This window comes from Carassius carassius, chromosome 33, assembly GCF_963082965.1.
Source record: "Carassius carassius chromosome 33, fCarCar2.1, whole genome shotgun sequence".
NCBI lineage: Eukaryota > Metazoa > Chordata > Actinopteri > Cypriniformes > Cyprinidae > Carassius > Carassius carassius.
The window spans coordinates 6904511-6918466 of NC_081787.1; the positions used below are offsets into that span (position 1 = coordinate 6904511).

The 13956-nt window shown below is 37.3% G+C and overlaps 1 protein-coding gene and 1 long non-coding RNA gene across 4 annotated transcripts in view; both read right to left on the minus strand.

Moving 5' to 3' along the window:
- LOC132113615 (uncharacterized) overlaps nt 1–2031 on the minus strand; it is a 97290-nt gene extending 95259 nt beyond the window's left edge. The window contains exon 1 of the long non-coding RNA XR_009425185.1: nt 1932–2031. This is a non-coding gene — a long non-coding RNA (uncharacterized LOC132113615). The remainder of the gene's footprint in view (nt 1–1931) is intronic.
- Nucleotides 1–2890, minus strand: part of LOC132113613 (fibroblast growth factor 13-like) — a 131176-nt gene extending 128286 nt beyond the window's left edge. The window contains exons 1-2 of one of the 3 annotated variants that reach the window (XM_059521469.1): nt 2710–2890; nt 2291–2471 (exon numbers count right to left, since the gene is read on the minus strand). In XM_059521469.1, coding sequence (XP_059377452.1) covers nt 2291–2302 — 12 coding nt within the window. In that variant the 5' untranslated portion in view covers nt 2303–2471; nt 2710–2890. The other 2 variants (XM_059521468.1, XM_059521470.1) reach the window with 2 other exon arrangements.
- Nucleotides 2891–13956: the final 11066 nt, after the last annotated feature.

Consider the following 13956-nt stretch of genomic DNA (forward strand, 5'->3'; position numbering starts at 1 on the left):
CTCTCATTAATGTTACTGGCAAAATTTAACCTACAGTACTGAAACATGGCACGGTACAAAAAACCCTTTTATACACGAGTCATTTTCAGCTGTTTAATTTACTTGGGTCTGGCAGATAAAGACAGGATTTTTTTTCTCACCTCCAGTCACACCATCAGTGAATGCTGCAGCAGTAGGTGTGCCGCTATGCCAAGAAGATGAGAGCAGGTGTCAGAGCAGGGCATGAAAAAAAAAGCTTCTGCTGCTTTGTGATTATTTAAGACTCTAAATTATTCTCTGGCTGCCTATTGATTTGGCACTGCATCTGGTCTGGCAATGAATTTATCTCCAGGAAAATATGAAAAACTTGCAAGCCCTGCTCAGCCAGTCCAGGGCCTGTGGCATTCATCCTCCAGATAATTAGCCTGTGCTGTAGTCATGTGTCCTTGGGCATTCAGTACCATTGGCCTAATTGTATTGCAATGTTAGGCTGATATTTATCAATCCCTAAATACAAAACATATGACTGTAAATTCATAATGAAGTCAACATTTCAAAAATAGAATTTGTACACTGTATAGTTTTTATTAGAGAGATGTGATGATAAACAAAAATATAAGAGAGAGAGAGAAGGGGGATGCAATCTGTGTGAATTTCAGTTTCAATTTCTGTTTCACTATGGCTCCAGTATGTTAAAAGCATCCTCTGTTGTTACAATTTGCCACATTTCTAATAGCCATGCCAATACAATACTATCAAAACTGTGTTAGTACATAAAGTGCTCTCTGTAACTTAATGACTAACATCTAGAAGTCAAGATTATTATTTCTTATGACTGAATCAACTTAGCATAATCAGCCAACGGTATTTTTTTATGGATTAGTTCAAAAATGAAATAACCCTTTATGAAACAACTGCACAAATACACTTTTAACAGTGTAGCTTTTAACCATTTAAAGTGTGAATGACTTTGCATAGTTTCTATGAATACACAGATGACCTCAATGTATGGAATACGGAGTACAGAAAACCTAAACTTCACACATTAAATCCAGAGTAACTAACAAACTAACAAGGGATTGTGAGAATACCAAAGTTAACGGAATCCTGAAAGTTTTAATGATGTAGAGCCAGTGCAGTGTGTTTCATAATAGTTCAAAACAAATACGATGAAAGGCAGCATGCTGAGTGAATGAGTCACGCACAATGCTTTGACAAAGTGCTGCCTAAAACAAAAAGAAAAATGAACTCCAGTTGGTATTCAACAAAGTCTGCTTTACATTTACTATAAACACTAGTAATAAAAAATATGAGGATATGCTGAAATTATATAACAATGCTAAGTTGTCTCTCTGTTCTTCTCTGCGTAAAGAGGGGTAAGGGAACAATAAGACAAAGACACTCTAATCAATAGCCTATATAAAAAAAATTTGGAGGGGGGGCTCAAAAAATATTTTTTATGTATATATATATATATATATATATATATATATATATATATATATATATATATATATATACATATACAGAGGCTTTTCTCAAAAGCGACTTACACAAGGGAACAAAAGCAATTTGTCTCTGTGCAAACAATATTCCTAATATACAGTGACAGGTTTATTTTGACAAGTAATCAGGCTATACTACACTTTTGGTTTTCATCAGTTGGAACAAAGGAGAACAGCATATTCATGTCGTTGTAAACTGAAATGAAAACCCCACATAAATTAATCGCAAGGAGGTTTCTTTGGCAACCCTGTAGCCCCTTTGTCTCCATGACAATGGTTGGCCAGTTTACATCCCGCTGAAGCGCGGCTGATTCAGAGACATGCAGAAGCTCGGTTTTACGCAATCGGTCATTAGAGTAGTGGCTACCCAAACAAACGATTAAGCGTCATCACACAGCGCAGATCGTTGCAAATATGCTCAATATTTGACCAGTTACACAGACTTACCTTACTGTGCAAGGAAGAAAAAAGGGAAATTCAACAGAATAATAATTTGGTTGTATCGCAGGTTACGTTAAAGCGACAGCCCCAACAATTCATCTCTGCAGAACAGACTAAATGAAATCTCTGCTGATTTTCTGTCTTTATCATGTGGCAGTTTTCTGTTAATCGGCGGAGCTGCTAATCGTTTTTCTCATAAACGTTTGCCCTGGATTAAAGTTTTATATTTATCTTGGCCAAATTATATAGCTAAATGCTTTTATGTTTTCCCAATTGAGCAACAATGCAACGAGTGGGAGATGAATGAGATCACGGTCGCTTTAAACCTACAATGAGCAATCAAGACGCTTTAAGACTCTTCTTACCCTTTGAAGCATCCTTTTCTTCTTTAGGCTTAGCCACTTTTCCGCTCATAGATCCCAGTTTGGATGTATAGATCCCGATTTAGATTAAACCCCGAAATCCTTCAGCCTTGTATACCCACTCTCGATTTAGGAAATCCTTGCCAAATCCAAAACAAAGGTGCCAGGTGAGGAGATAAGAGCTCTGCAAGAAACGCACTGTAAATAAACAAAAGTGCATGCTTTTTTTTAAACATCAGAGAAAAAGTGGTGGTTCTCGTACCTTCTATCGACATTTATCAACAGCCATCAATGCAGTTAAATATACAGACAACAGAAGTCGAGTTTACAAAGCGCGTGGTAGCTACTAACACGTCCGCCAATGTCACAATGAAACGCAGACCTTCACGAAGTGCTCTTTGTTATCAACAAGGTTATCTCACCTTATCTCTTCCACGTTGTCGCCTACATTAATGCACATTGATAAAAACAGACGGCTCCCGCATGAAGCTAGAGGTGATGAGAATAAGACGAAGCTTCGCGAATGAAGCAAAATAGAGAACAAAAAGCGCGAGGGAAGGAGAGGGGCTTCCACCGAGTGTCAGTCGACGTCAGCTGTGACACACTGGACGCGATCGCTGATTTAACCTGAGGAACCACCTGACCTTTTCATACTGTAATTCAGAGATATTCACAAATGTACTAGCCTGTTGCCAGCGTTTGCAGAGACTGGGTCTGTAAAACACGCAATGCTGTAGTGTGAGCAACAGATAGTGAGTCAAAACCGAAATAAGACCTGCATCGCATGTATAGAGGGAATGTAACCACTGCAATGTATATTAAGGGACGGTTTACGCTGGAAATAAATATATTTTCAGGAAGGACATAGTCTACGCTAAGTTATTCTTGATTTGAGCGATATGCTAAAAATTCCAACAATATTCCAAATATTCCAAAACGTACCGAGTTCCAATACGCATATTAAATTGAACGGAACTTTGGGCCTAAACGCAGCTCCATTTCAAAAACCCTTTAGAGCATTCATCTGATCGCCCTAATTAAACCTGGAACCCCAATGGACGTCAAAAGGGAAAGATTGGAGGCTTTTTTTAAAGTAGGTAAAGGCTGCCCTTATTTTAGACCAAATAAAGCATATAGGCTACCTCAAGTCGCTATAATCATTCTATAAAATGTAGTTTTAAAACGTTGTACTTCTTAAAATAATCACAAATGTAAGCACCGTATTTATCTCTAAATTCATCACGATAAAAAAGAGTGTTAATAACAAATCGCACACCTAGGCTACTCGAGACAAACATGCACAATCCCGAAATTGGCCTTTATTGTAATAATAGCTACATACGGACATGAAATGTGCACTTAAAATTAAGCTGCATACTAAAATTGGATTGTACAGGTAAAGAACAAAGACATGAGAAGTCAAGATACAGAAGAGAAAGAGCGAAAGAGAGAGAGAGAGAGAGAGAGAGAGAGAGAGATAAAGAGAGAAAGAAACGCCGTGAGCTACCGAGAAGGTTGGAAAATAAGTCTGCGTGTCTTCATTAGTCTATTTTCCAAAAATTCTTTTGAAAAGTGTAGGATAACAACAAACTTTTTGTGCTCACAAGAGAAACGCACGACTTCGTATTTTTTTCCCTACATGTTAGCCACCAGGGACATCCGTTTGAACCCCTGCCCGGACAGCCTCTGTATAAGCGGCACCCAGGCTTATGACTAAATAGCTCTGAATCCACAGTTATGAAACATTAATGTAGCCCCCTCAATGCTATCCGCCTAAAATTACCTTGATTTAATACACTGGTAATAAAAAAAATCTTATAAAGATTATGACACTCTTACGATTTTTGCAGAATTGATTAATAAAGTCCCCGGAGTAGACAATGCACAGTCCTGTCATAACAATATTCACAAAGGGAAACTAATAAGGCTCAGTAATTTACTTCCAATGAGCGAAAAGTTTGTAGTAGAAGCATAGGCTAGTGCACAATATCTCGTGAAACACATTCAGTTTTTGAAATTAATTAAAAACATTAAACAAGAATACTTGCACCATTTTGAATGTAAAAATATAGGCTACTTCTGTATTCATGGCTATCCAAAATGCAATAAAAATTATTTAGGGCATGCACATGTTTTGAAGTCTGCATACGATCCCGTGAAAACGCATCTGTCAGGAATATCCGAAGTCGCCAAACTAAACGTCGAGGCGTATATGATTTCGTATTGTCTTAAATGTAGTCCTGACACAGTACCTCAGATAAAATATGTTTTATCTTACCTGTTTAATCGATGGAGAGGCTTAGACCGATGAATTGCCCTCGTTCAGTCTTCCTCAAACACGCATAGTTAAAATTCTCCACGTATTCTGCTGATCACTTTGTGCGCTTTCAACACCTATCGAACCACGAATCTTTTACTTTGAAAAAATGGTTTTCTTAGTGTCTGCTAACTTTGTAGTTGTCAGAGAAGCGACATCAGACGGTGTTTATCACCTGACGGATTGCACTCCTTTGCAGCACTGAGAATGGAAGGAAACAGAAGGCGATGGTTTCAGGATCCATACTTGCTATTTTTAGGGACAGTTGGACGCCTTTCAAAGTTTCATTGACCCAACTTTCTTAAGACGCTGTCCAGGGCTTTAAACTGACAGTGCTGGGTTCTGTTTATTAAATCATAAGTAAGGAACCAAATTATACAATAAACAAGGGTTTTGGAAGAGAAATGAAAAAAAAAACTTTAGTCATTTAAAGCTACATACATATTAAAACTTCTCTTCCCTTTCAAGTGTGCAAATAAGTCTTACATAAGGGAAGTTTTACTGAAGGGAGTTTGCCTCCACAAATAATGATGGCATTTTGAGGTTGCAATCTACAGTCACCTTGGAGAATAATAGTGGATGGCAGGCAAGAAAAGAGGCCATCCAAGACGTGCGGGTTAAAGTGGTTTATCTGAGCACAGTGTGTCTTCTGGGTTTGTAGTTTGTCAGGCCTGAGCTCACATCCCAGCATGAGAGAGCTGAAGGATATACTAACCTCACTTTCCCCTTCACTGTTTCTCTGTTGATACTTAATCCGCTTGTTAACATACACAGAATCTTTCAAATCCAGAGTCCAAACAAAAATTCTCTCCAATCAAATCTACTAGATTTGAGCTGACAGCTAATGCTTGTTTAAACATTTGTTAAAATGGTGATCTATGGTAGACAACATTGACAGGGTTTTATTGAAACTAAATGCTAAAGTGCAAAGCAACAGTTGTTTGTAAAACAGTGTTGGAAGTCTCTTGTTCTCACATTGTAATTATTTCAAGTCTGTCATTGTTCTCTTAGAAATAACACACTGCTAGTATCACCAGCATTAATGCTGAACAGTGTGTCTTTTTTCTTTTCTTTTAATAATATGGAACAATAAGTGCCTAGTTTTTATGTACTGAAGAACTAAATTTACAGAAACACGTTTCACTTTAAATACCTTTACAATTAAATATACTGTTTGGAGAATTGGATGTTTGATTGAACAGTATATTGTGTTGGCAGCTCCTCATCTTGGTAAGATCCACACAGTATGTGTACTGCAAAATAGTGACATGTGTACAGTATTTTTTTATAAGTACATTGTAGCAAATTCTGTGTTCCTGTGGCTCAGAGGTAGAGCATTGTATTAGCAGCGCAAAAATGTTGTGGGTTCAATTCCCAGGGAACACACATACAAAAATGTATAGCCTGAATGCACTCTAAATCGCTTTGGATAAAAGTGTCTGCTAAATGCATAAATGTAATGTAAATGTAAATCAGGACTTCAGAACAGACTAATAACCTTATCCTTTGTCATTTATATTCATGAGAACTGAGAGATGCATAAGAACTTTCTGTGCTGGGTCTAAAAGCATAAAAAAGAGAGGTACAGCTTTCCAAATGTTAAATCAATATTGGAAAAGGTCATGTAGGTCAGTGTGCTACTAATCAATGAAGAATAGGGTCACCAGCTGGATGACCTGATGAAAATGTCCATCTGAAAAATGATCTCAGTATTCTGCAACTTGCTTGTCATTAAAGAGAAATTTACATGTCCAATAATGTTACCAAATGTGTGTCAAAATATTGCATTGAATATTCCACTTCATCATTTTGAATTTCTACACAGATCATATAAATATCATGCAACAGATCACTTTTGTAACCTTGGTTTGTTGTTATATTTAATGTCTTAAATATTTTTTTTAGAGCTGTATTGATTAGTGGTCAACTAATTTCAGTCTTTGAGTGACTGATTCCCTAGACAACAGGTTATATAATTAGGATATATACATCATCAATATAATGATGGCAAATAAGATAAAGCACATAACATTTCAGACTCATCATACTTTATGCAATATTTTCTTGCATTGTTCAAATTAACAATTGATATCCAGAACAAGTAACTAAAAATAGTTTCTGCTGATATAAGATAGATTTGGGAAGATTCCTGCCATGTCTGGGTGTCCTGTACACCCCTATACTTTCAGTCAGGTAGTGCCCTCTACTAAATTCCCCAAAAGCAATAGAAAAACCAGTCCTAATTTCAGCCAATCAAAAGTATGTCACATGATTGAATCAAAATACTTTACATTAATTGTTTACCTGATTTTAGCTCCGATGTGATTCTCCCACAGTCCATTGTGCTGTCACTCAATCAACCTCTGTAAAATAATAACAGTTAAGATTAAAGACTGTAAATTAGTTCAGAGTGCTAAGTCAGGGGTGTTGATTTCCAGAGGTGTCCTTGAAATGCTTTTGCTGATGAATGGTTGGAACAATAGTATTGTGTGGGCAACAATTATCCGAATGCTCACGAAGAAAGGCTCAGCTGTGAACACTCAGTTATAGATTGACATTAATGGCAGCTTTACTTAAGAAACCAGGACACAGTCATGGTGATTTTCTCTAACTTGTTTTGTGAAGAGGCGCAGAATTTTTTTCAGACAAAAGTTTTTATTTTATCAAAGACGTCATGCACACATTTCTTATTGTCTTATTTAATATCAGTTTTTATAAGTTTACCTCTTTAAACAAATCTTTGATCTCAAATCAACAAGGTTGTCGAGGTGGCCGATCAAATAAAAAACTTTTTTTACAGACCAAATGATGCATGCGAACATATGCCATTATCAGGACATTTTGGGATTGTTCCTAAAATAATTTTCTGGGACAGAGAGAAAAGTGTTTTAGGAATAGAGCAAGTGAGTTATGGACTGCTGTTATGCTGAGGTTTTAGTTAAAGGCTTGTTTTGTAAATATTGATATGTCCTGTGCTCTGGGTAAGGCTGATTAGGGAGTAATTCATTTCCGGTTATAAGTATTCTGCTACTACTGTATGACATCATTCGAGAGCAAACACACCTGAGGGTCATATGGCTGACTTTGCAGTATAAATCATTTCCTAACACCCACAAATGTATTTATTAAATACTTAAGAGAGGATATCTCTAATTTTCACTTTCTTTCCCACGTGTGCTAGCAATGGCAGGTCCCAATGGGGTCAGCCAACTGTTAGAATTGAGGTCAAAGGCTTTGAACTGACACCAAAATTCTGACATCTCCTCCATCTAAAATTGGAACAATTGACCCCATTGGGTTTCTGGCTCAATTTTCTTCCCAAAGAGTCATCTCTCACAAACCTTTGGAGATCTACAGCTTTCTGGCAGTCATTGAGTGTGATCGAACCACGGTGTATGTACTGTATATTTACCATAACATCTATGATAATTAATAAGCATATTGCTTAAAACTGCACAGAATTTTAATCCATACTGTATATCCAGTGGGGTCCAGAAATCCAAGACTTTTGTGAAAATGCTTCCACAATATTTTTAAAAAAATAAGTATTCATTTCAAAATGTCTCAGTATTTGATTTGACAGCAGCACTCAAGCTGCATGAACTCTACAAGTTTGTGTCAAACCTGATGATCATGTTCTCCTGCATGATTTGAGATGATCCGAACACTGCGATGTTTCACTGGAAGCAAGAACATCGGTCTGTACTATGAGTCACATGTGCAATGTCACAAATTTATGTAATAGTGAAGTAGTTCAAGCTACCTATTTATTTCCAGGTTTAAATTAGGTTTTGACCAAGATGACTGAAGAGCCTTGAGCAGAGTTCTGTTTAACATTCCATGGGTAAACTTTAGGCTTTATTGTAGCACTGTCCTGGAGGGTTGGGAGCTGAGGAACCCTGGCCTGACTGATCCCCAGAAGTCATGGCCATGGGAGTTGCAGATGGCTGGACAAAAACACAGAGGAAGAAACTAGAGGAAGAAAAAGAGTCTGTTATAAAGCTGGAAGTGTTGTATATTTTGTTAGGCACAAGGTGAACTTTTCTTCATGATAATGAATGAACAAAATATGTGTGATTGTCTCATTTGGGCATTTAATGAATCCCAAAGGTTTGAGAACACTCTAAAAATTTCTTCTTACGAGTAATATGGTAGAGCATAGTCTGCAGATGCCAATTTCAGTCTAAAATTAAGTCCTGCATTTAAAAATGTTTGGAAACTTGTGAATTGGGCCATCACAGAATTACATGGGAGCACTGACATTGTTTTTAGGCATTTGCACTTCCACTGTAATCACCAGCTGCTGGTTGTGGTGATGGGACAAAAGCGCTTTTCCAACCCTCGTGTTATTATTCCCTGAAGCATAGATCATACTCCATGCTCCAATATAAGAATTGGAATGCTGCAGTTACAGAAGAAGTTACAAAAGTTTTCATGGGGCGTTACCCCATTAAAAGGTACACTTTTGTAACTTATTTACCCCTAAAGGGTGCATATCAGTACAGAAGGTATAAGAACCTAATGTGTACACATCAGTACCTAAATTGTACATATAGTACCTTTCAAAAGGCTACCCCCCGCCTCAGTCTCTAACTTAGCAGTTGTCAATGAGATTTTCACATATTCACTTACAGTTTACAGTTTTGAGCACACATAAAGTAGCTATTTCTTTTCATCCTCTCACTAAATATCAAGCAGATTGTTTAAATGTCAGCTGCTTAGATTCGGCTTAGCTGGAGTGGTTTACTGGGGCAGTGGGTGTGAAACATTACCCTTTCAGATATACAGAACGACTGTGCTAATTAACAGAGGTGCACTCAAACAAATACCAGATTAATGTCAATGGCCACATCCAGGAGACTCAGGCATGGGCAGATCCTTCAAGCCTGCAGTCGTTCCATTTATAACTGCGCCCACAGAAAGGGAGTCGGGAGCGCTCCGTGTGATTTATAGGTGGAAAGGGAGACAGATGTCAAAGCCAGCAGCAGCAAATGCCCCTAAAGTCACCTTCAGAAAAAAAATGGGATGCTTCCATGTCTAGCATGAGAGTGATTGGAAACACGGTCATCAGTCCTGATCCAAACTGATTAAACACTCTGAAATGGTTACCATGGTTGTCTCAGTGTTAACCTGACAAACACAAAGCAATAAATAAAAATGCAGAACATGAAAAGAAGATATCAATTAAAAAAAAATAAATTGCATAAAATTACATTAATCAAAATTAGGCTTTTAAAATATGACTTGCCCCTCGAAAATGTGTCAGCCTGCCTTGGCATTAAACTAAATATGCTTTTTTGACATTAAATAAAAAAATAAAAAAAACATTAGTAAATATGCTAGTGCTGAAAAGGTCAAATTGTTCTGTTAAAATCTGTCTACTTATATCTAGTTGTTTTTATAACATTAAAAACCTTAATGTTTAAAAACCTTATAGTTTAGATATTTAGTGATTTATAGTTTAGATATATTTAGTCATTTTATTGTCTTGAGTTGTACACTGATGAACTGAATATGGTGGTTAGAGGGTCACTTCAAAAGCAGCAATCAAGAATTGAAGACCAAGTGCATGACCTAAATGTTCTGAAAGTGGTTCTTTAATAAAATGATATGTAATTTGCATAAATAATAGCTTTGGTTCATTATGCCACCGTGATAGAAAACACACGCTCACACGCTCCCATGTTCCTGCAGGGGTAGCAGCAGGGTAAACACACAGTGAGGAGTGACTGATGTCCAGACTGCGCTCTCAGAAGAGGGAAAACAGTAAGGACTAACACAGTGAGTCCTGAATCCCTGGAACCCCAGAAACAGAGGCAGAGATTGTGGTTCCTGCGTGATGTGAAGGTTGTTCTCAGACAGCCTGCTATTCTTAGGCTGTCTGCATTCAACTGAGATGGTGCAAAGTTTATTTTTCTCTCTTTTTTCTAAAAACGTACAAAGCAAAGTGAAGTAATTACAACCTTTCTCAGTCCTCTCTGTGCCGTTTCCTGTTGGTGTGATATTTCTCTGTTCTCACTGATGTTCACTGCTATATACAATAGCTGCGGTCTGGCCATCTCTGGAGAGTAATCAATCTTACTAAAGGAAGAAATTCATGTGAAACTCAACCTCAGTAAGTGCTTTTATTAAGTGTATCATCTAAAACAACTTCTAATATACAGAAACTTCTTATTCTACATGTCCTGGATACTACATGTATAGGGCATATATGCAGTAATGCTATACATTTAGATTTTTTACATTTAGCTGACGCTTTTATCCAAAGCAACTTACAATTGCTACATATGTCAGAGGTCGCATGCCTCTGGAGCAACTAGGGGTTAAGTGTCTTGCGTAGGGACACATTGGTGTCTCACAGTGGATTCGAACCCAGGTCTTTCACACCAAAGGCATGTGTCTTATCCACTGCACCAACACCATCCCTATACACAAGGACTCTGTTCCCAAAGTTTTTAAAGGAATCATTAGCCAAAAATTCTAATTCAGTAATGATTTACTCACACTCATGTTGTTTCAGACCTGTATTAATTTTTTCTGAAAAAAGTATTGAAAGATGCAGGGCCTATAAAGTTCAAAAAAGGACCAAAAAGGGATTAAGTATCACAAAAATGGTCCATATATGTACTTTATAAATTAAGAATATCACAAGATGTACACAAGAATATCCCAATATAGTATAACAGAAAACAAGATTAGAAAACAAACTAGAGAACTAGTGAACAATTGTACACTACATTCCAAGTCTTCTGAACTCAAACAACAGCTTGTGTGGAACAGACTACAATTCGTTATTCCCAGATAATCCTCCCTGCTGCTGTTGCTCACAAATATCATTTGTGCAATTTGAGTATGCACATATGTACATTTGGTGCATCCAGATCGGTTACAGGACACACAGGAACCAGAATCATGTGGCATGTCTTGATGTGCCATGTTATAATAAATAATGTATGCAAAACTATGATATTTGTGAGATGAGGCAGATAAAGTTTTCTATGAAACTAAAATGTCTGTTTTTTTCTCACACAAAGCTATTATACTTTGGCAGACTGAGATTATAGTGCATGAGTTGTATGGAGTCCTTTTGCAGTGTTCTTGATCACCATTCACTATCATTGAGAAGAGTAGCATGACCATTGTGCTTAACATCTCCTGAGTAAATTACAACAGAATTTTGAACTATTCCTTTAAATAACATAATGTGGATCAAGGGAACAAGTACAGTGTAGTATTGTACCTGTTTACAATCACAGCTCCTCATCTTTCTCTTAATCCCTTCTGTCTCCACATTATGTTACAACCCAGACAAGTGGTTTTTGAGGCCAAAAAAAAAGTGTGTACAAATGGCTCAGGTACTCTATAATGAGCTACACAGGTCCTGTGCAGAGTTCACGAGGCTGGGACCTTTCCGATCTGCTTAAGGTGAAGATGCTCTCCATAATCGATTACAATGAACAGGCGTCACATTTTTATTATCTACTGGAGAGGGCTGATCTTTGCAGTAGCCTAGCCTCTAATCTAATTGGAGACGGCACCAATTCCCAGCAGCACAAGGCAGGCAGTGAGACGCACATCAATGCTCAAATCAGTTTTGCTGTGTTATAAATCAGCTTCAGTTCCCACACGCACCATATAACCACTCCAACCTGCCCTTCACAACATTACAAAGTCTCTGCACCAGCTGTTTATCAGGCCAAGACCCAATGTAGGCTATTTCAGCTCAGTGAAGTTAAAGTATATGACACTTCAAACATGATGAGAGAAACTGCATTTTTCCAAATGATAGTGTATCAAGGCCCTTAATACACACTATCTACAGTACTCTAGGGGCTATTGAACAGACATTTAGAAGTTTATTTTAAAGTATCGAAAATATAAATGTGTGAGCTCTGTAAAACTTTACTTGCAAGTTGTAACACACACTTGCAGTCTGCAAGCACATACAAGTGAAAAAGTGCAAAGACTGTGTTGGGACAGACCTAAAGTTCCAAGGAAATAAAGGGTTAGCAGAAAATAATAGCTAGTGATAAGGACTTGACTTGGACAACACACCCAGCTAACAAGAAATGTTTTCAGAACTTTGGCTAATGCTCCTATGTTAATAGAAATGTTGTTATATAAAACATCTAAAACATTTTAGTTGGACATTTTGTTACTACCCGTTTCAGAACATTCAGAAAACTTTCAAATAAAAAAATAAATAAAAAAGCACATTTTTAAAACATCAGAGAACATTTAAAAATAATGTTTCAATAATTTAATGGGAATGTAAGCATAACGTTCTTAGAACATATTTTTGTTAGCTAGCCAGTTACTCTCCAAAAATACACAGATTAAATACTGATTTGAGAAATTATTTTATAATAATTTTTTAGTTTTTGTCTCGTTTTTTTTTAGCAACAAGACAAAGTTTTCAATAGTATACTGAAGTCATCTTTGGTAACTGTGCCATGGACCAGTCATAAACAAGAATTCCAGACCGTCATGGCATCTTAAACATAGTAATGCCTTAATAATTTTTGTTAGTGTTGTCTGGATTTGTCTAAATATAGCTCTGCCTTCAGACTCAGAGACTTTAGCTTCACTGACTGATGGTGTTGGTTTTAAAAATGGCTGTGAATGCAAGGCTAACTGGGGGTAAAGCTTTTTCAAGCATTAAGTGCAGTAATGAAAAAAGTTTTGAGTAATGTAGTCAATTTACTCATGCTCTTATAGCTACAATAACAGTCTGTTGATTGCTGCTTGAGAGGCTGTGAGCCAAAGCCCATCTCAGCAATGAAATCTAACGCTCAGTTACAGATTGATTGGCACTCATACAGATGGCCAGTGTTAATTACTTAGACATGAATAATTCAGCCCCGTAATGGGTGGATGAAAACGAAAAGCCCACAGTCAATAAGAATGCTCCATCTGAGAAGATAACAGATTCCCAAGGGTCGAGAAGAAATCGAGAGCACTTACAGTGGAACTGAAGCGTAGACTGGGCTGTTCTCCAATATGCTGATCCAGCCCCTCCTACAGTCCCCAATCCAGGGCCCATCTGTGGAGAATATATATAGACGATAATGCTTTCATTATGATAGAGAAGTATTGCATATTTCATCGCATTCTAGTATCATCTCTTTTCTCTAATGGTGAAAGAGGAAACCATTGAATGTTAAATTAATTCAAGAGGGGGAAACTATCTAACACTTACATTATTACAACGCTAACTACTCACTGAAGCAGCAGCACCATCTAGTGGAGATTTTAATTGTGAAACTTTGTGATGCCAACACAAACACATACGCACGGACGCACGCACGCACTCTCTCACTCAGAATATCCTGTGCCAGTCGTTTGTGTGGAA